A 19,910-nucleotide genomic window follows, 5' to 3' on the forward strand; every position below is an offset into this window, starting at 1 on the left:
ACTCTGTGGTTAGCTGGTTGTTAGAGGCAGTCAGAATGCCGTGTTCCCCCATGGGAGTCCCTCGCCTGGCGTGAAGCAAGTCCATTTGTTCATACTGCCTCTTCCCCCGCTCACGCAGGCTTGAGGGGGTGGCGCAGACCCCCGAGGGGGCCCTCACGGACTGTACCGCCGCTAATTAATCGAGTGGGAACTCATGCTCATCCTTTTTAATTGCACTGTGGACTTTGCCAAACTATTTTCTAGGACTGCCACTTGTGAAGGTAACAGTCTTTTAACAGCGAGAGGAGTGAGTGCCCTTTTTTTCTTCCTTACTGCCGAGCATTTTGCGCTGTACACTTGAATGCTGCTTGTGTCAGCCTCTCGGTGTGTTGCCGTGTTAACTGTGGTTGACACGGCAGTGTCAGTCCATCTGTCTTCATTGCTAAGGCTCTCTTGAGCCTCTGGAAAGCATTCTACAGCAGCGGCTTTAAGCTTTAGAGACAAAGCTCGTGCTTTTCCTCTGTTTTATTAGAATGGAATAAGTGGTCATAATGTAAAGCATGGTAATGATATAGATAAAAGAAGTGAAGAAACCTTTACTTAAGCATTTCATACTAATAAGCCCTTTCTCTTAGCCCCACTTAAACTCATGCCCTTACAAATGAATCGTTGCAAGGTTCATTGCACGGCAGTTACGCCTGAATATGATTTAAATGATAATAGTGATGTATAGCATGTAAGGAATGAAATTAAAGTGCCCTTCTATATGATTTAACTGTAACCTCCTTTTGTGAAGTAGTTGCTAAGTTACCTTGTTCTGTCTAAGGGTACCTACTGCTAAAATTAGCTTAGACAAGCTTTCAGACTAAAACCAGTGCTATGTTCTCCACAGTACCCTTTCTAATCGTTCAGAATATTGATGATAACACTGCATTTGCATGAGCAGTATTATAGCTGGATAGACAGAGCGGTTCAGGTTTGTTGCAGCTAGGGGGCACATCTTCAAAACTTAGTGGTGTTGTTGGAGAAAATTTTAGAAACAGTGAAATGGAGCCATAATTTTTAACAACAGTACATTTTTTTCTTATGAAGCAGCATAAGTACTTCACAGACGACATCACATGAATATATCTGAAAAAGCTGATGTGCTTGCATTGTTCTCTTTTTCAGTAATGGCTCAGCAACATCAGAGGACTTGTTCTGGAAGCTGGATGCCCTCCAGATATTTGTGATGGACCTGCACTGGCCAGAGCAAGAGTTTGCCAAACATCTGGAGCAGAGGCTCAAGCTTATGGCCAGTGACATGATGGAGGCCTGCGTCAAAAGGTGTCAAAAGAGCTGACTTTGGATATGCTACATTTTAAGATTGTTTCATTAATAACACCATTCTGATAATATCCCTATAAACATTATAAATCATATTTCATATAACATTTCATGAAAATTAAACATAGTAAGCTTTTGCTCTGACCGTCCTTTCATTAGCTTTGAGCTCAAGATTAAACGCTGATGGCCTTTTGTTGTTTGCAGTCAGCAGGCTTAACTTAACATAAAATTATGCAGTCTTTTGAGATATTTGTTGAACCCATACTCCTTTTAAACACAGGACCAAAGCAGCTTTTGACTCTAAGATGCAAAAGTCAAGTAAGTCCACTGACTTCAGGGTGCCCCTGTCCGTCTGCACCATGTTCAACGTTCTTATGGATGCAAAGAAGCAGTGCTCAAAACTCTGTGTCCTTGACCAAGGCCAAGAGGTAAATAAACCACAGACATATTGGGGGTCTCTTGTTAAAGCAACTTTTATGTACACATTACAAAATGGGTAACAAGTCAAGAGAGTGAAGTGAAGAGAATTTTTCAGTACTTTAGAGAGAAGAAGCTGTGTCACCAAGAGAAAGCACTGCAGTCTGGTTTTATAACTGGCCATGCAATCTGTTTTCAAGTCTTCACACAGAAACTTAAACACATAGTTTTCTGCCTACCCTCATGTATGAAGTGTGAGCTGTGGTTTGAAAATGCTTGTATTTGTAAAGCTTTCAGTGCCTTCATTTTTCTTTGAAGATCATTACTCTCTGGAAGAAAAGTGAATAACACAACTGAGGAAGACTTTCACCTCACTTTCATAGAACATTATTGATCATAATACAGTAATGACCTATCCAAGGTCAATAAAGTAAATGTGCAGTATATATGTTTAAGTGAGTTCAACTGTGAGCTTATTATGGTGTGGACCTCACATTTATTGCTCTGAAATGGATGCTCAGAACCTGAAAGAAAGCATCAACACACTATTTTTTCTATCAGCAAAGCCTTGTTCTGCTTAGTCTTGACCACAGAAGTAGTGAGGTTATGAGGTTGTAAATCCCGGACGGAGTCGAGCATCATCATTCAATTTTCTTTTTTTTGAGAATTGGTATAATGTGTTTCAATTCAACGTGTTTAGCTTTATACTGCTTTTTACCTATAGTGGAAGCAGTGTAGCAGTGCATGTGATAGGGAACGTTTCCATTGTGCTGTGTTTTTCTCCAGTTGGCAGTGAAAGAAGCTGCAGGGTTTTTTTGTACATGCTTCTAGAGGCATGGCGCTCAATAAGACTCGCATGGTGCGTTGCCGGTATAAAAGGCTGCACTCATTAGCATGTTTGCTGCACTTGAGTAGTTAGATTTTAACCAGGCTAAGCCCCATATTTTAGCCTGCTAGCTTAAAATGTGAATGTGTCGTTTTACTAAATAAATATCACATCTAAACTATGAACCGTTTTAAGGATATGTATTACACATTGTTTTTTATTAAATATGAAAATTTAAAAAAATGTTTTTTGAGCTTAACTACCACAAGTGTCCTTAGCTCCTTTTTAATAGTTTTACTTAACACTTCTCTTGTTCCTTTCTTGAGATTAGGCTCAAGCATGCATGCTTTTAATGGTGGATCCTTGGTGTCCTTGGATCCAGCAGCGTGCCCTTTACTAAGGCTAAACCTTTCAAAACAGCCTGGCCCACCAGCACCAGTTCACTACTTACTAAACAGCCATTTGACATTGGAGACTCAGTCTCATAGTAGTACAATTTTTATGTTCAGCTTGTATTTTGATTTTACATTCATTGTCCATTCATCTGATATGTGCTGTTTTCATATGCCATGCTGTCCTCATTGTTCCCTATTAAGGTTTTCATTTATGTAAGTTTTTTCCTTTTTCATGAATGTTTTCATGTGTCCTGCTCATCATCACATGAACCCAAGATTGACAAACAGTGGGTAAGTCTTCCATCTCTTCTAAAAGAGCTAACAGCCTGTGTCAGCCAAGGTGTTTACAGGAGCATTACATATGCACTTGACAACGCCTTTAGTGATATTAAAGTATGGATATGAAAAAGGTTTTTGGGTTTCTTTTAGGTCTGTTTTGTGTAATTCAGCTGTCCAGTATTAATCTCATTACCATAAAAACTCCACGTTTCCTTCACTTGCTTTTGTGTCCCATCATTATTTGTATTTTTCCATGTGATCTGAAGAGGTTTTATCAGTGCTTTTAAAACAAAATATTGTTGTAAATTGCAAGAAAAATGGAAATATCTAAATTCTTTTTGTTAGAACTAGTGTCATTTCTCTGGATATTACTTAGTCTCTGTCTTCATCATTGTTTCAGTTCTGTTGCAGACAAAATGAGCTGTAAACTTTTCACTGAAGAGCAGAGATGTCTACTGTGCCATGTGAAGCTTGTCCTATAACCTAGTACAATTGCTTCTTTTTAAGCCATTTCCTTTTGTAGTTCAGACACCCTAAAACATACTCAACACTCGACTGAATCTGTGAACAAAAGATCAGAATTTTGCAGTGGCTCATGTACACTTCTGTCTGTAATATGTAAAAGATAATTTTACTATGGCAAATGTTGGCCTGTTTGTGCTTCCATTGAAGTTTGCATGTAACAGAGGGTTGCTGCATTTCAGAACACAAGGTTACTCTTTAGAAACTGCTTTCTCCCTGAAGTGCCTCTTACTGGATCGCTCCCAGATAAATGTTTTCAAAAGAAATTATTGTTCTTTTGGTTTTCATGCACACAGCGAAGACCTCACAATTTAATCTCCTCTAATGCAAAAAGAGCCCTCGCAATTTGGCCCCCTCTCTTATATAAAAAGCAAACATGGAAGTGTTAATTGAGGTAAAAAGTCCTTAAGATTCGCCCATAATTCCGTTTATGGAAAAAAAGGCCATTTCATGTAGTGAAAAATGGTGAAAAGAAAATTAGGGCTGCCAGCGGTGACCTCTCAGCACCCTCAATTTGTCACCGATCTGCGCTCTTTGTTGATTGAAATTTTTAATTTGGGTGTTCTTTAGATGTGCTGTGAAAGGCCATTGTTGGCTGAGATGAACTCCTGCTTGCCTTGCATGCAGCAAAGGCATCTATTCAGAGGAGCCAAATGGAGACTCTCTTTCACACTCACACACACACACACACACTGTCCCCCTCTCTCTCTCTCTCTCTCTCTCTCTCTCTCTCTCTCTCTCTCTCTCTCGTTCTCCTGTTCTCTCTACCTCTACCCTTGTTCCCCATCTTTTTTCTGTCTCTTTTTTCAGCATCGTTGACACAAAAATAAGTGAATAAGACTTATCAGACATGAAATGGCAGATTAATTGAATCCTGTGTGAGGCTTTGCTCGCTGCAGCTGGATAGGTCCTTTAGAAAAACACAAGGCTGCCCTAATTGTAGCCTGCATAAAAAGTATCCTTCAAATTCCTTTGCCCTGAACGAGAAAAGGAATTCCATTCACTGGCATAATGGGCCTATTAGCTGCTTAACTCAGCCCTGTTACATGGGAAGATTTTTCTCCTCCACAATATATGTTTATGTGATTATGCTTCTATTGGAACAGGTTGTCCATTTGCTGTGAAGCAAGATTCGTTTTACTGTTTCATATTATGGTTAAGGCTGGGATTTGAGAATGGAAATTGGTCTTAGTTCCCATAAAATGCTGATTCTTCCCTAGCGTACATAAAACTTGAGATTTCAGAAGGCTTTGCTCCACCAGTTAGTGATGTATTTACTTTTTGCAGTTTTGTATATGTGCTATAACCTCTTGCGTTATTTTTGTGTCTTCTTCCCATTTTGTGTCTTTCTGCACATCTCCGCAGCAACAGTACCATTCTAAAATTGATGTACTGATCGATGAGGCCTTTAAAGAAATGATCTCCTGCCTGGTTTCAAAGGTACTCTTCCATTTCTTTCCTTAAAACAGATACATTTTTGTGACTGTGAGGTTTGGCTTTTTCCAACTCTTCTGCTGGCCTTCACATGCTACTGAATGCCTCAGAGCGCTTCCATTTAGACTCAATGAATATAGTACGCTCGTGAATGCTAGACATTTTCCTCCTGAAGCCTCTCACTGAGCAAGCTAGCGGCTCACTATCAGAGATGTCATTTTCATCTGGAGTTGCTATTACTCAGTCAGCTTCTTATTTATCACATTCTCAAGGGTCGCAAAAGATTTTATTATGCATCATCTGTGTTGCTTAATTGTTGTTCATTGTCTTGATGGTCATACACATTCCCCCCTTTCTGCACTCACAGTTTGCTGCTGTTTTGGATGGTGTGCTGTCTAAGCTGTCGCGATATGATGAAGGAACATTCTTTTCTTCAATCCTTTCTTTCACTGTAAGTGTCTTTTGATTTGAGTGGCTAAAGCAAAAATAGTACGTTTAATCTCAGAAAAAAAATGTGTATACCTTCTCTTAAAGGTAAAAGCAGCAGCCAAGTATGTGGACGTCCCAGTAAGTGTTACTCAGTTTAGAACTAATAGTGGTTGATGTGTGCATGCCTCAATGCCTGCTATGTGACTATGTATGAAGTATTTTATTAGCGCATGCAGCGATTTGTGTGCGTGCCAGTTTTGTAATATCATGTAAACTGTGGTATCCAACTTTGCCGAGTGTTTGAGCCCAGCCTTTTGGCATGCCCTCTCTCAGCAAGAAAACCAACAGGCAAGTAATAAATGCCGTTTCAGTATCACTTGCCATCATGCAAAATATCTTCTATTTATTCATCAAATGGCAACGTTAAAGATGGGTGCGGAATTAGCATTTTGCAATGAGCTATTGTAGTGCCAGGGTGCCTCTGAGAGCTGGCTAAGCAAGGCTAATTAGTAACCCAATTGGCTTCAAATCGGTTTCACGATCCGGCAAGTTGTTGACAGTAGGCGGTCACAACAAGCGGCAAGAGAAGAATCGCTAAGACTGTTCAGAGGGGTGGCAGGGAGACAGCGAACAGGCGAAGAAATCTAGAAGCCTTTAAATTATGTAAAAGAAATGAGATGCGGAATACCATCTTTGTAGTCAAAACAAATGTGTTTTACAGAAAAGGCCTATATCATCACTTTCATAATAAGAACCTGTATTTCCAAAAAGTAATAAAGGAAAAATCATGTTTTAATTTTAATGTGAGTGAATGTAATGAGATGTTATTCTGAATAATTTTAGACTATTTCTGGTAGTCCACTTGAAATGTTCAGGCAATGTAAAGAGCAGCTTGCATTTTCAAATGGTATAAAATAAATACGAAAAGTGAAATGGGGTTATGATGTGCAGTGTAGATGAAAAGAAAAAAAATCTATTATTTTCTTCATAACCAAGATATCACTGGAATGCCCCCCTCTAGCCTGTGTGGACATTTGTTTGGGCCTACCAGACAGTTACCATAACCCCACCCCCCACTCAATGAGAGAACAAACAGATTTTTATACTATAGTTAATTCATTCCATTTTTATTTTCCTTTTAAATTGTATTTTGTTAACAAAATATAATGTAATGTTATAAAATACATTTATATTTTTAAACTCAGTTTGAAGTTTTCCTGTCTTCTTTAATTATATGTTGTTTTGTGTTTTTGGACTGCAAACCACAAACATTACACTTTGCCCCACCAAGACTAAAAATGTACTCTGGTTCATTTGGTTTGATCAGTTCTCATTCTGCACATTCTAAAGACTGCAAACTTTGATTTTGCCGACTGTTGCAGAATGTTCGGTCAGTGTTCTCTGGACTTAATAATCCTTATGATAAATAATTTCAACATACACACAACAAAGAAAGGTATGTTGCTGCTGTGCCCCACTGTTCACTACGCCCCTCAGCCTGATGAACTTGTGCTGTTGGTATCAGTTCTCTGAGGTGTGCAGCAGGCAAATAGCCTTCCTTTCCGTTAAATTAGAATGTAACCTCCACCTTGCGCTTTTGTGTGGAGGGAACACAGCACCTTGTAAGCCCGTTTGACAGCCGTGCTGGGAGAGAGAGAGGGCGGGAGAGCCAGGCTGTGGTGTGGCCTTTGGCTCTGAACATTTTCAGCGCTCTTGTCACGAAAGGTTAAGCTGTCCTGCTCCTTTTGTGAAGGCTGCCATTCAAGGGCCGGGGGTATTTTGGCAAGACGAGCCGTTCTGGGGTAGCTCCGTTAAACACATTCAGTCACACATTCACACCCTCCAGAACACATGCTTTGCTTTGACGCTAACACTAACACATAGGCATTAGCACTCCACCTCGAAACTATTTACCCCAAACTTGCTTGCAGATTCTCATGCATGTCATACAAAACATTTCACACGTACTTCTTCGTCTCTTTCGTTCTTTCTCACACACACTTCATCTCTCTCTTACACACACACATACAGAGACTCTGTCTCGCACGCATTTATACACCTGCACCTGGGCAGTGAATGGGGCAGTGGCAGTAAGCCAGAGCAACCTCTCTGTGTGTAATTATGGCCTATTTGTCTCTCCTTCCCTTTCTCGTCTGTTTCCCATCCCTGGCGCTTATCCCCTCAGCTTAACCGGTCATTAACCTGGTCTTAATCCCTCCGTCCCGCACCTCTCCATTCATTCAGTCACACACTCCCTGTTCCAGGCTCCTCTTGCATTGTTCCGCCTGCCGTGGCTCAAACGCTGCTGTGCCGTTTTGTGTCAGACTGTTTGTGATTCGGCACAGTTGTTGGACCGGTGGTGTGTGTGTGTGTGTGTGTGTGTGTGTGTATGTGTGTGTGTGTGTGCTCACATGTATTTGTGTCATTACTTTCTCACCCTGTCAGAAAGACAGAGGGTGGGAATAGAGAGGCAGAGAACGGGTTAAAGAGCCTCCTGGTACAGCTCTACCATGGGGCTTGGGGATGCCTGAGGTGATGGAAGAGACAGTGATATGCCAGTGATTAACCTCTCACAAACACATAGATACACACGCTCACTATGTTTCCACTATATTTTCATCTTCTTCTTCTTCTGCACATTGATCTGCTTATTATTATTATTATTTGCTTTTCATCAGGACCACTATGCAAGAAATTACGTTTCTCTGCTGTGTAGAGTTCATTTAGCAGTTTACATTTAGAAAGGCGGTACTCTTTTCTGGGCATCTCTCTCTCTAAGAACTGAAAAGTGGCAGCATTCCTTTGAAAAATACTCTTGTATGCTGCTTAGTCCGGCTGAATCTCTCTCTCATACTGTTTGTGTCTGTTGTAAGAGGGATGTGTAGAAAATCTGTCACATTATACTAAATGTGCATAAATGTTTTTAAACTTTTAGGTTTCCACTGTAGGTTTTTGGTATTTGAGGTACCCACAAACAATTTATATTAGATCTAAAAAAAACATATATAATAAAACATACCATCAGTTTCTGTTTCCATAATCTGCTTCAACTGTTTAAAGCATTACATTTTTAAAACATTTTTCATTAAAAAAAATCATTTGAACGTTGCTGTCATGCAGCTTGTCTGCTATACAGGGATAAAGAGACTGCACTCCACTTCTGTTATTTTATTCTTTTATTTTTTTACATACTCTATAAAGATTCTCACTTTGGTGTGTGTGTGTGTGTGTGTGTGTGTGTGCGCCAGGGGTGTGGGTGTTCATACATTTTCAGGACAAAAATTACATCAAAAAAATCTAAATGCCAAAGCTATATGTTTCAGTTTTTTTAACTGAAAGGGCAAAAAAAAGGTTGAGGTTAGGTTTAGGCTCTGAAAATTGTTATTGCACATATATAAAATCAGTGTTGGGGTAGTAATCCAATCCAAATTTCCAGTTACTTCTCTTAAGCTATGATGGGAATACTTTACTTATTATTTCCTGGAAGAAGTGATCTCACTACTTAATGCTTTACCGCTAAGTTATTCTCAAAAACTTATACAAATCTGTACCAGCTGGAAAGTACAAGGTAAAATAAATTAGTTCTATTGGTACTATATTTAGAAAGAAATAGCCAATCACAATAAACATCATATATGATGTTTAATAATATATATATTTATAAGTACATTTATATTATATTATAAGCAGTCTGTCACTATCTTTGAGCAAGACACAGCCAGTAATGCTTGATTAAAATTAAGAAAGTCTGATGTTTTTTTAAAAACCTAGAACCTGTAGCCAGTTTAAAAACAGCTTTCTCCAAATAAAATCTTCATGAATAAAACGTAAACTTACAGAGCTGAATGAGAATTAAATCTGACTTTAGTGTGCTCTCTTCTTCAGCATGAGGGTCTTTATCCATCAGTTTCATATTTGCGTGATTAAATTCTTCAACAGATTGTTTGTTGAGTTATGGCTCTTCCTGCCCTTGCACTGCTGGGAATATTCATGATAAACATCACGCACTCAGTTGATGCAGGTAGCACATGCAAATGTATGGAAATGTATGTTTTAAATGCATTATGCATAAATAATAGTGTTTTCTCAGAGTGAACAGTAACTAGGAATGAAATGCGTAGCAAGTCAGTAACTGTAATGTGATTACAGGAGTAATGCATTACTTCACTAGAGGATGTTAGCCATCTGTATAATACACATGGAACATACAATCACCCCCAAAATGTATTTGGACGTTTGTGCCATCCTTAATAATCCATTAAGCTCCTAAAATAATCAAACCCATTACCGTTCATTTTAAACAGTCTATTCCAAGACTAAAATTTTCTGACAAAGTATTCTTTCAAAAGGCAGCTAATGTTTTAGATTATTGTTTGAGCAGTTTCTTTACTGACTTTTGCATGTTTGCATGTTTTGCATGATCTCGTGTGAGGGGAACTAGATTTGACAGGTTCTAAAGAATATAAGGCCATCTTTGTTTGTAAACTCTAATGCCAGTGTACGTAAACTCTGATTATTGGCACAGTTTTGCTGTCAGCGTGTGCAACATGTCTACATTAATCAAAGCTCAGGTGCAGTATGTTATGTCATTTGAGCTGTCAAACACCTGAGCCATCAATATCCTGAGAAGAGGCGTGTCCTCTGATACCTGGCATCTCGTTATCCCACCATTCTCTCTCGATTGTCCGGGAGGGAATTTCCACTTTGCTTGCGTTCCTGCGTCTCCCGGCGTGCTGAAGGAGGATAAGAAGGGAGCGTAGCGTGCTAAAGAGCCTACCTCTGCCCCGAGGCTGTCAGCCTCTGAGAAATGGGTGTGAAAAGTGTCAAAGCAATTACAGTAGTATTAGAGCCTCTTCCTCCTCTGTGAATAGAAATGTTTTTTTTTCCCTCTGTTTGTCACTCAGGTAAACTGAGAGCATTGCTTTGACGCTGTGTGAAGTGTTTCAGGGGCATTTCAGCTTGTTATTGTTTTAAGCTCAGCCGCTTGAAGATTTTTAGAGTGATTTAGATGTCTTTTTCCCTTCAAGGTGCATTAGCCCAGGCAGGCATTTTCTATGGCATTTAAGTGTGACTTTACATTCACAAGTTAGAATACCTGCCCAGGGCCTTGAATGGACTTCATTCTCTTAAACTGATTGAACATTGCTGACCACCAATGAGAATCTACATAGCAGAGCTAGAGGCACTGGCAAACTATGTCCTTGCATGCAAAGACAGGTGTTGTTTTGTGAGCTACCTCTTACCTCTGCTTAAGAAGTGTCATGGTAACTGTTTTGTTTTGCTGCAATTCTATGTCTGGAAGCAATCTAGCATCCCTCAGCGCTCATCTCTTTCTTGTTCTCTTCCTCTCTCTCTCTCTCTCTCTCAGAAACCTGGTATGGATCTGGCAGACACCTACATTACATTTGTGAGGCAGAATCAGGATATTCTCAGAGATCGTTTGAACGATGAGATGTACACAGAGAAAATCTTTGAAGTAAGTGCCTGCACAGCCACATCCACACACAATAGTATCAATATTGCAGGCGAAAGTGAAGTACAGCTTCATTTACTGTGTAAACAGCATCATTAACTCATACTGTCTATTTATATTAGGTTTTTACTGTGTAATTGTACTGAACTGTACTGTTCTGTAGAATTACATGATATCAGAAAATGACTATATACTTTATCCACTACATGGCCAAAAGTGGCAATGTGGCAACCTCAGCATCTGTTTGATGAGTTGAACATCTCATTTCAAAACCATGGGCTGTAATCTGAAATGGGGCCCCCTTTTTCTGCTACAACAGCTTCCTCTTTTCTGGAAAGACTTTGCACTAGATTCTGGGACATTCAGCCACAAGAGCAGTAGTGAGGTCAGGCACTGATGTTGGGCCATAAGCCAGCATTTGGTGCTCTAGTAGATCAGCTAATCTCTGTCGGGCCAGAAATTAGACTGACTGGTTGGAAAGGTTGCATCTTATGGTGGTACCAAGTTAAAAGTCACTGAAATCATCAATACCACCTATTCTAATGCCAGTGTTTGTCTAGGGAGATTGCATGACTGTATGCTTCATTTTATGCTTTTGTTAGTAGTGGGTGTGGCCCCACTAACGAAAGGCATGTCCACGTACATCTTTTATAGAAGAAATAAAGTTTATAGAAGAAATAAACACTCTTAACTTAGACATACATAATGTGACAAAATTTTATTCCAAGTCATTTTGAAGATTTCTCTTTTACAATGAAATATTCATGCATTGTAAAAGCTAGCTGGCATTTGTATATGGTGTTAAAAAAATCATGATAATTTTGGACCATTTCTGTTGGTCCATTCATCATAAAATGCTCATGTAATGTAAATTCCAGCTTGTATTTTGAAATGCTGTTTAAAAAACAACAATAAATAAACAAAATGGATTTTAGAAGGGTTTGATATTGCAGTAACAATATACTATGTTAGTTACTATATAGATACATACTGTTTTATTTTGACCATGTAAGCATGGGTTTCAGTATGTGTGATGTACATGATTGGACATTTGAATTTGATCTCTCAGTAGGAGTGCTCTGTAATGGCTACTCAAAAACAGGTTGTTGTTTAGGGAATTCTAATCTGAGCTGGAGAGGTGAGTGGGCCTTCAGGGCCAGTGAAGGCCAAACAGCCTTACTTAAGGGATCACTTCCATTTTGCTTTTGATTGGTCTAGTCTCTCAGGACATGCTTGTAGACAAACACTGCACATCTTTTGCTACTGCTTTCTGCTTCCTGCTATAGTCACTGCTCTTTCTCGTAACAGACTCTTTTTAACACTCACAGGATGATTCATCCAGTGATCCTTGAAGCTAAACTCCATGTTTATAGCTGCACTATGTAAATTGAAAGAAGTAGCGTTACTGAGTCAGGAGGGAAAAAAACATGCTAAAATACAGTGGATGTGCACGTCAGGTCAGATTTCACAGGAGTTTTTCGGACCACAACGTGGCTTGACATATTAACGTCACACACACCGAGTCAAAAAGAAGGTCCAGCTTGATGTTTAGGTCTCAAATGCTAAATATACATTATTTTATAATCAACTGATGAAGATATGATGACAATAGTAGATAATTCACTTACATCCTCAGAAGACACGTCCCTCACCAGGTTTTGACTGAGTTCTCTTTGAACACTTTCAACATTTTTGCAGCAGTCAAATTCATCTGCTTGGTGAAAGGGTCCGAAGCACAACCAACTTTAAAAAAAGTTTTTTTTACTTGTAGCATGCAGTTAAACATTTCCACCAGAGTAGTCTCCAACTTTCTAAATCTTTCATCATGTAGCTTTAAGAAATGAATGTTTTTGTCCTGGTTTTAGCCCCGTCATGTGGAAAAAGAATGGATTACAATTTATCAAAAGGTCTTTGCAACTAATTTTAATGTTTATGTTAAGAAATTATGGTCTTGTCCTGGTTTTAACCCTCTCACACTGGATGGATGGATTTGTAATCCATCTAAAAAGGATAGATGACGATTTGTCAGAGTGTCTTTACGACAAAATTCTGTGTGTGTGTGTGTGTGTGTGTTAAGAAATCTTTTAAGAACATCTTTGTCCTGACCATCCAGAAGTAGTCCTCATTCTGAAAACTATCAATTGAAAAAAATGCTGTGATGTTGCGTTTTCCATATTTTCTATGGATGTACAGTGATTCAGAATCATATCGGCATTGGCAGATAATTGTTTTAAGGAAAATTATCAGCATCAGACAGATGTTGAAATTTTGACGGCAAATATCTGAAATATCTGCATTTTATTTATTTTACTGCGTTTGTAATCCTACAAAGATACATGTAATATTTCTTCATAATGCTAATACAGGTAGGCTTAATTCCAGTTTCTGCATTTTATAAGTGTTCATGTATTCGCATCTGTTTAGACATGGGCAGATATGTACATGAAAAAAAAATCCCTAATATTTTACTTCAGCATAACTTTGTGGCTTGGTAAGCTGACAGGCCAAAACCATACCGTGTCCTTCTGCAGTGTATTTTCTTTTTCCCTTTGTCTGTCCACAGCTCCTTTGGCGTCTCTGTCTGATTCTTTAGTTCCCCCTCTCTCCCTCTCTCTCTCTCCCTCCCTCTCTGTCTCTCTCCCTCTCTCTCTCTCTCTCTCTGTCTCTCTCTCTCTCTGTTTCTCTCTCACCCCCCCCAGCTCCTGGCCCCTCTCTGTATTGTAGAGCTAAGTGAGTGGGAGGTGTGGAAAGTTTTTGGTGCGATAGGCAATGAGGCCTCTTGAAGAGCACTCATCACCCCCATTGTGACCATTTCCAATGTCTGGCCACTCACCCTGCGCTCCTGTTGACCTGTTTATGCTGAGGGGGTGGCATGTGAGTCTGTGTTTGTCTGTTGTATGTGTGTCTACACTATTCCATCCTCAGTTTTAAGGCCTCTTAGTAATACATAAAACAAAGACAGCAGAACAATAAGAAAAACAAATACTTGTTTATATTGACAATTGAGCAAAAAAGGCAGGATATAGACACAAACACAACAGCTAGTTTCAGCAGTGTGTGCCTAGATTGTGTTTGGAAACTTTGTGCGCGGGGCCAGATTGGAGAGACGCTGTGTTTGGGGCTCTTCTCTTGATTTGGTGGAGCTGCGGCGGGGTCGGAGAGAGCGGCAGCGAGGAGACAGGCAGGCAGAATGCTTAATGCGTCTCACACACACTCCCCATGCTTCCTAATGTGCCTCACACACACCCAGTCATGCGCGCGGAGAGGGAGCTGAGAGTGGGGGTCTGGCTGTGTCACCGCAGACGCTTCCTCATCACACAGGCTGTGAGAGAAAGAGCTCTTGTGAATCAGTCCACATGCCTGTGTTCTTATTTGTTTTTGTGTTCTTTACTCTTTGTATGGATGGATTGGTGCACTGTGCGTGAGTGAATAAATCACCAGATCTGAGGATGTGGATATATATGGATATCTAAGACAAGATGCTTGTGGAAATCAGGCTGCACATGCCCTTGCAGTCAGCAGTAAATCAGCGTGATTAGGAGTGTGATGAGGTGCGCATGGCGAGGGGCCATAGCCCTCAGCCTGGCCACAGGTGCCACACACGCCCTTCACTGCCTCCTTAATGATCAAGACAAGAGAACACTTAAGTGTGTGATTACTGCCACACAGGAAGGAAATGTTCTCCGTAATGTGTTCGTGCCTGACTGATAGCACTACGCACAAATGCAGCCCGCTACCCTTCACCTGTAGAAATTAGTGGCTCATCACACTGGCCGTCTGTTTCTGTCTCCTACCTAAGCGCCTCAATTAAGGACAACCTCTGCTTTCTATTTTGTCTGCATTCAATTAAGTGTAGGAGGTGGTATTGCTGATGGCTTCAGAGATGACTGCTAGGAGTGTTCTCACTCATTTATACTCCACTGACTGTCATAAACCCGAAAAGAAATATGTTTGAATGATTGAAGAACCTCATGTTTTTTTTTCACCATAGTTTTGACAAGCAGGAAAGTCACTATAATGTTCATGGTACTTGCTTTATATGACGAATAAAAGTTAAAAATTCAGATCCATTGGCCAACCATAGCATAGCCCTAGTCATCAAGTGCTAAAAAACATAGTTGCTGTAGGACAAGCTAACTATACATAAAAAGCAGTAAATGTATTGCTGTTGTCTATGTTATGACATAACCAAAACTACCCTGCTCACTAGGACTAGACAGGTGGAGTTCTTCACAGGTTGTGTCAAATATGCGGGTATAGTACTATACAAAAGTCCGGGACCACCCTTCATCTATTTAGTGTCCTGTCAAAATAATAATTCTGTTAAGAACGAGTAATTCAGTTTTCAGTTGATTTTTTCTGTGGAGATTAGATTTGAGGAAAGGTAAAGTCAATGGAAAACAAGTGAAAAAACAACAGTGTAAGACCTACTAGACCAACAACTGTCACTGTCAGATAAACAGTGCATAAAGCTTTTATCTTGAAGAGAGAGAAGAAAATCAAGCTCCACAAATGTTTCTGTCCATCCTTCCACTGTGAGAAGATGACTCAACACTATGAGTCTGAAAGGATGTGTAGTTGTCAAGAAGCCACTACTGAAAAAAGAAAACAGACTAAAAAGGAAAAAAACCTGCACATCAAACAAAGATGCTGCTGGTGTTGTCAGAACAATGGACTGACTATCCCGGATTCCAGACCTCAACATCACTGAATGTGTTTGGGATTGGTTAAATCATGCAAAGCAGAAAATGCAACCAACTTCTGAACTTTGGAGGAGTGATAAAATATCTTTGCAGACTTCTTTGAAAAACTGAACACAAGTCTTCTGAAAAAAAGTAGAGGAATGGAATAAAGGCAAGGGGTGGGCACACTAACGAAAAGTTTGATCTTATATTTATTACAATTAATTGTTGAGGTTTCTATGTCATTTTCTGTTAAATGTATGTTTTCTGTTTTTATTGTTTCCTAATGCTAAAAAAATGAATAAGTTGTACTTAATGGACATTAAATAACTGAAGGGTGCTATGACTTGACTATGACTGAACAAAACTGTACATTTTCTGGTTTGGAAAGTCTAAAAAAATTTCTCACTTGAATAATCCTGTACATTTATGGGAAAATGTGTTTAAAATTGCATACCAAATGAAAAATAATTAGAATTTTAAGAATGTAACATGGTCTGATATTTCATTGCTGACGTGATAAAACAGTATGTGGGTACATATTCATTACATTTGTAATTAATTTCTGTTTTGTGTATTAGAATTTTCTGGGTGGCACTGTAATGTATTTATGAATTTGCACCAGCCTCCTTTGCATCAAACTGAAATTTGTAACACTCAAGCCACTGCAACAGTAATGCGTTTCATGCTTGTCAGTCTTCCTTGGCATGTGACATGTATGTGTCTAACTGCAAACAAAAACGTCTACTTATTAGTCCCTTGCACTGAGTTAATAACAGTCATAATGTAATTGTGGCTTGTACAGCTACAATAGCCATGTGTAGTGAAGGAAGTGTCTGTGTAGGCCTGTTTTGAGTACCTAATACCTGAGATTGTGGTTTTGAAGAAGTGAGTGATGTGAACATAAACAGATGGATTAGCCTAAAGCTTGTTTCAAAAGGCATCATGTGTACATCAGCTCAGCAGTCTGCAGCAGTCGTGGCCTGCACATGTCAGAGGCTTTCATACAGTGCTGTTGTAGTAAGAGTATTTAGAGGTGTCATGACCTACGAGGCACACAGCCAACTAACCAAGCATTATAAAGTCATTTCAACATACAGAGTGTTCAATGGACCACTTAAACCCTTAAAACACCAAGAGCTGCTTTAATTGTTGAGTGTGTGTTGCAGTAATAATGTTGTTCCTCATAGTGAAAGTCCAATTCACTGACCTTGTTATACAGGGCAGGTGTAAGTGCTGGCTGTTTCACATCTTCATTAAGCCCCTGAGGGTGCACCTGTAAAAAAGAAGCTGCAGGTTTGAAGCCTGGTCGTATAATTCTCTGTTCTCATTGAGAGGAGAGTGCAGCAGGGGGTCTCTCACCTCTGGCTTTCTGCATCACACCAGCCCATCATGGTCAGAATGCTTAGCAGTCCACTGTGAGGGCACTGAGGTGTGCTGTGTGGTGAGTAGTTTGAAAAGAGCCTCAGAGAAGAAACATCCTCCACTGTCATGACCGTGCCCAAGACTAAGACTGGTTATGTCCAAATAGGCAGAAAAAATGGCTCTTTTTTATTTAGATATAATGACTGCACACATTTTTGCTAATATAAATGTCATGCTGCATTGTTTACAACTTAATTGTTTTTATTCACACAAATAAAGCAGCATGTTGATATGCATCTGGCTCTAGGCTGCACTGTTCCCTCTTGCTGTGAACATAGATGGTATTTGTTAGAAGATGGATATTAAGTATAGAATAATCAATTGTAGATACAATTTGCAACTTATTATGTTAACTTAATAGGTCAGCATTTACCATTTGATTCCAAATGCTAATGTTTTATTATGGCTTTTTAAATATCTTTTTACAGTACTGTGCAAAAGTTTTTAAACATATGAGAAAATTATGTGTAGAGCCATTTATCAGTGCGGCAAGCATTTATTTGAAAAACCTAACTTTAGAATACATTTAAATAAACACATAAATAGCAAATTAATAAATAAATAACAAACATCATGATTTTATATATCTGTCAGTGTTTTAGCTTAATCATTTTGAAAGCTTTCCACCAGGAAGCCCAGCTTTATTTGCCATCCAGATTAAATTAAATCAGGTGTGCTGCTCATGGAACTTAACACATCCATGTAATAATGGCCGGAGTGTAGCAAGACGTTAGGAACCAAATCGAACTGTGTTTGTGTAACCACAATATTAATACCATGTTTAAAAACAGAACAAATTGTTTTTGTGTTTTACTGTACTTGTGTTTATTTGTATGCATTCTAACATTCCGTGGTGATTTACTGGCAAAAGTGCACTTGCTGCAAAGATAAACAATTTTAAACAGTCTTCTTGGCTGCCTAAGACTTGCACAGTACTGTATGTTCAGGCAACTGCTATTGATCCCATGTAGCACAACAGTCATTTGTAAATATGAATGTCTAACCTAAAAAAATAAAACAAAATAGCGTGGAAGCAGTTGATCCTTTTCTTGAAAACCTCTTAACAAAAACTCCTACACAGTCTTCACCAGTCTCTTACTTGCCTTACATTTAAAAAAAAAAAAATCACTGTGAATGGTAACCCAACAAAGAAAACTATATTCAATGAGCAGCTGCTTTATGCTCACTGAACTTCACTTTATTGGAGCAGAGGAGGAGTGGGATAGAGAATTTTATCTATTCTGGAGCCTTTATGTTCTCATAGGCCAAGGTTTCTGTTTCTTTTTCTTACATTCACAGCAATGGTACAACACCTCCATGAAGGCAGTGTGTGTGTGGCTGACTGACAGACTGGACCTGCAGCTCCATATGTATCAGCTCAAAACCCTCATCAAGATAGTCAAGGTGACAGCATGTCAGATTTTGTCTTCTAAATGTGCACGCTTTGTCTGACTCTAAAAATCGTTCTTCTGCATTTTGTCTTTGTTTTGCAGAAATCGTATCGTGACTTCAGGCTGCAGGGTGTGTTAGACAGCACATTAAACAGCAAAAACTACGACACCATCTATAATCGGCTCACAATAGAGGAGGCCACAGCGGCTGTGTCAGCTGGAGACGGCCTGCAGGGCATCAGCATGAGGGACAGTGATGAAGAGGATGGCTAATGGCAGAAGGTCAACCGAATTAACTGTATTAAATGTTTAAATAAAACACTTTATCAGGACGAGGCTGTTTCCTCCCCAAGCTACAGTGCCCTGTGTCCAGGCTTAGCTCTACCGCTATCACTACAGTATGCTTGTACAGTATAGTTCAATGACCACCTGCCGACAGCTCAAACGTCTGGATCTTTGTTGTACTTCATTTTATGTCCAGTGATATGGTGAATTAATGTCCAACAAAGCTGGTTCTAACTGTGAAGGCATGAGGTGCAGATGATGGGGAGCTACATGTAGGCATGAAGAACATGAAGAACATGAAGAACAACACAAAAACAAACAAAACCGGTCATGATCAAATGTAATAATGTTCTTACCTGCTTTTTGCACTGTGGCTTTATCTTTGTTGGTCTAGGCAGGCCAGAAGTCTGAAACAAGGATAATATGCTAGTTGTGCACTGTTTGTTTGAAAATATAAGTGGTGACATTATTCCACTTGATATTTAACTATGAACTTCAGTTCTTCTGTAGAAGTAACGATGGGTTGTGTGCATCGTGTATATTACTGTACGGTGTTGATGTCTAACTAGGTTTTACTTAAGAGAAACCATGTCAAAGAATTTTAACAAGAGATGTAGGCTATATTTCTATTGTCTTTTGTGCACCTGAGTTTGCACAGGTGTTTCAAGTGTTAGAAATAAAAGTGTTTTTAATGTTCATGCGTATGGCTCCTCATTTCAACTTTTTGATGAAAAGTTCTGTATGCTCCTGACCAGTACGCACGGAAATATTTATACATAAAAGACAAAAAAACTAGTTAAATAAAGCACTTGCAGCACTATATATAATACTGTGCATTTACGGCATTTGGCAGAAGCTCTTATCCAGAGTGCCTTACAATTTGATCATTTTACACAGGTAGGCAAAGGTAGTGTTAGGAGTCTTGCCCAAGGATGGTTAATGGTACAGTGTAGGGTGTGGGAATCAAACCCTCAGTCTTTAGCATAGAGGGCAAAATAGTTACAAACTATACCAACCCTTATGAAAAGTTGGAGACAACCCATTTAT

General features: G+C 39.3%; 1 protein-coding gene across 8 annotated transcripts in view; it reads left to right on the forward strand.

The window, feature by feature from the left end:
* The window catches only part of cadps2 (Ca++-dependent secretion activator 2), a 135,212-nt gene extending 115,653 nt beyond the window's left edge, over positions 1–19,559 (forward strand). For 5 of the 8 annotated variants that reach the window (XM_036576158.1, XM_036576161.1, XM_036576157.1 and 2 more), the window contains 9 exons: positions 1,150–1,305; positions 1,586–1,733; positions 3,220–3,234; positions 5,110–5,184; positions 5,546–5,629; positions 5,713–5,745; positions 10,976–11,083; positions 18,487–18,591; positions 18,681–19,559. In XM_036576158.1, the coding sequence (XP_036432051.1) occupies positions 1,150–1,305; positions 1,586–1,733; positions 3,220–3,234; positions 5,110–5,184; positions 5,546–5,629; positions 5,713–5,745; positions 10,976–11,083; positions 18,487–18,591; positions 18,681–18,851 (895 nt within the window). In that variant the 3' untranslated portion in view covers positions 18,852–19,559. The remainder of the gene's footprint in view (positions 1–1,149; positions 1,306–1,585; positions 1,734–3,219; positions 3,235–5,109; positions 5,185–5,545; positions 5,630–5,712; positions 5,746–10,975; positions 11,084–18,486; positions 18,592–18,680) is intronic. The other 3 variants (XM_036576159.1, XM_036576164.1, XM_036576160.1) reach the window with 2 other exon arrangements.
* Positions 19,560–19,910: the final 351 nt, after the last annotated feature.

This window comes from Colossoma macropomum, unplaced genomic scaffold, assembly GCF_904425465.1.
Source record: "Colossoma macropomum unplaced genomic scaffold, Colossoma_macropomum, whole genome shotgun sequence".
Taxonomy (NCBI): domain Eukaryota; kingdom Metazoa; phylum Chordata; class Actinopteri; order Characiformes; family Serrasalmidae; genus Colossoma; species Colossoma macropomum.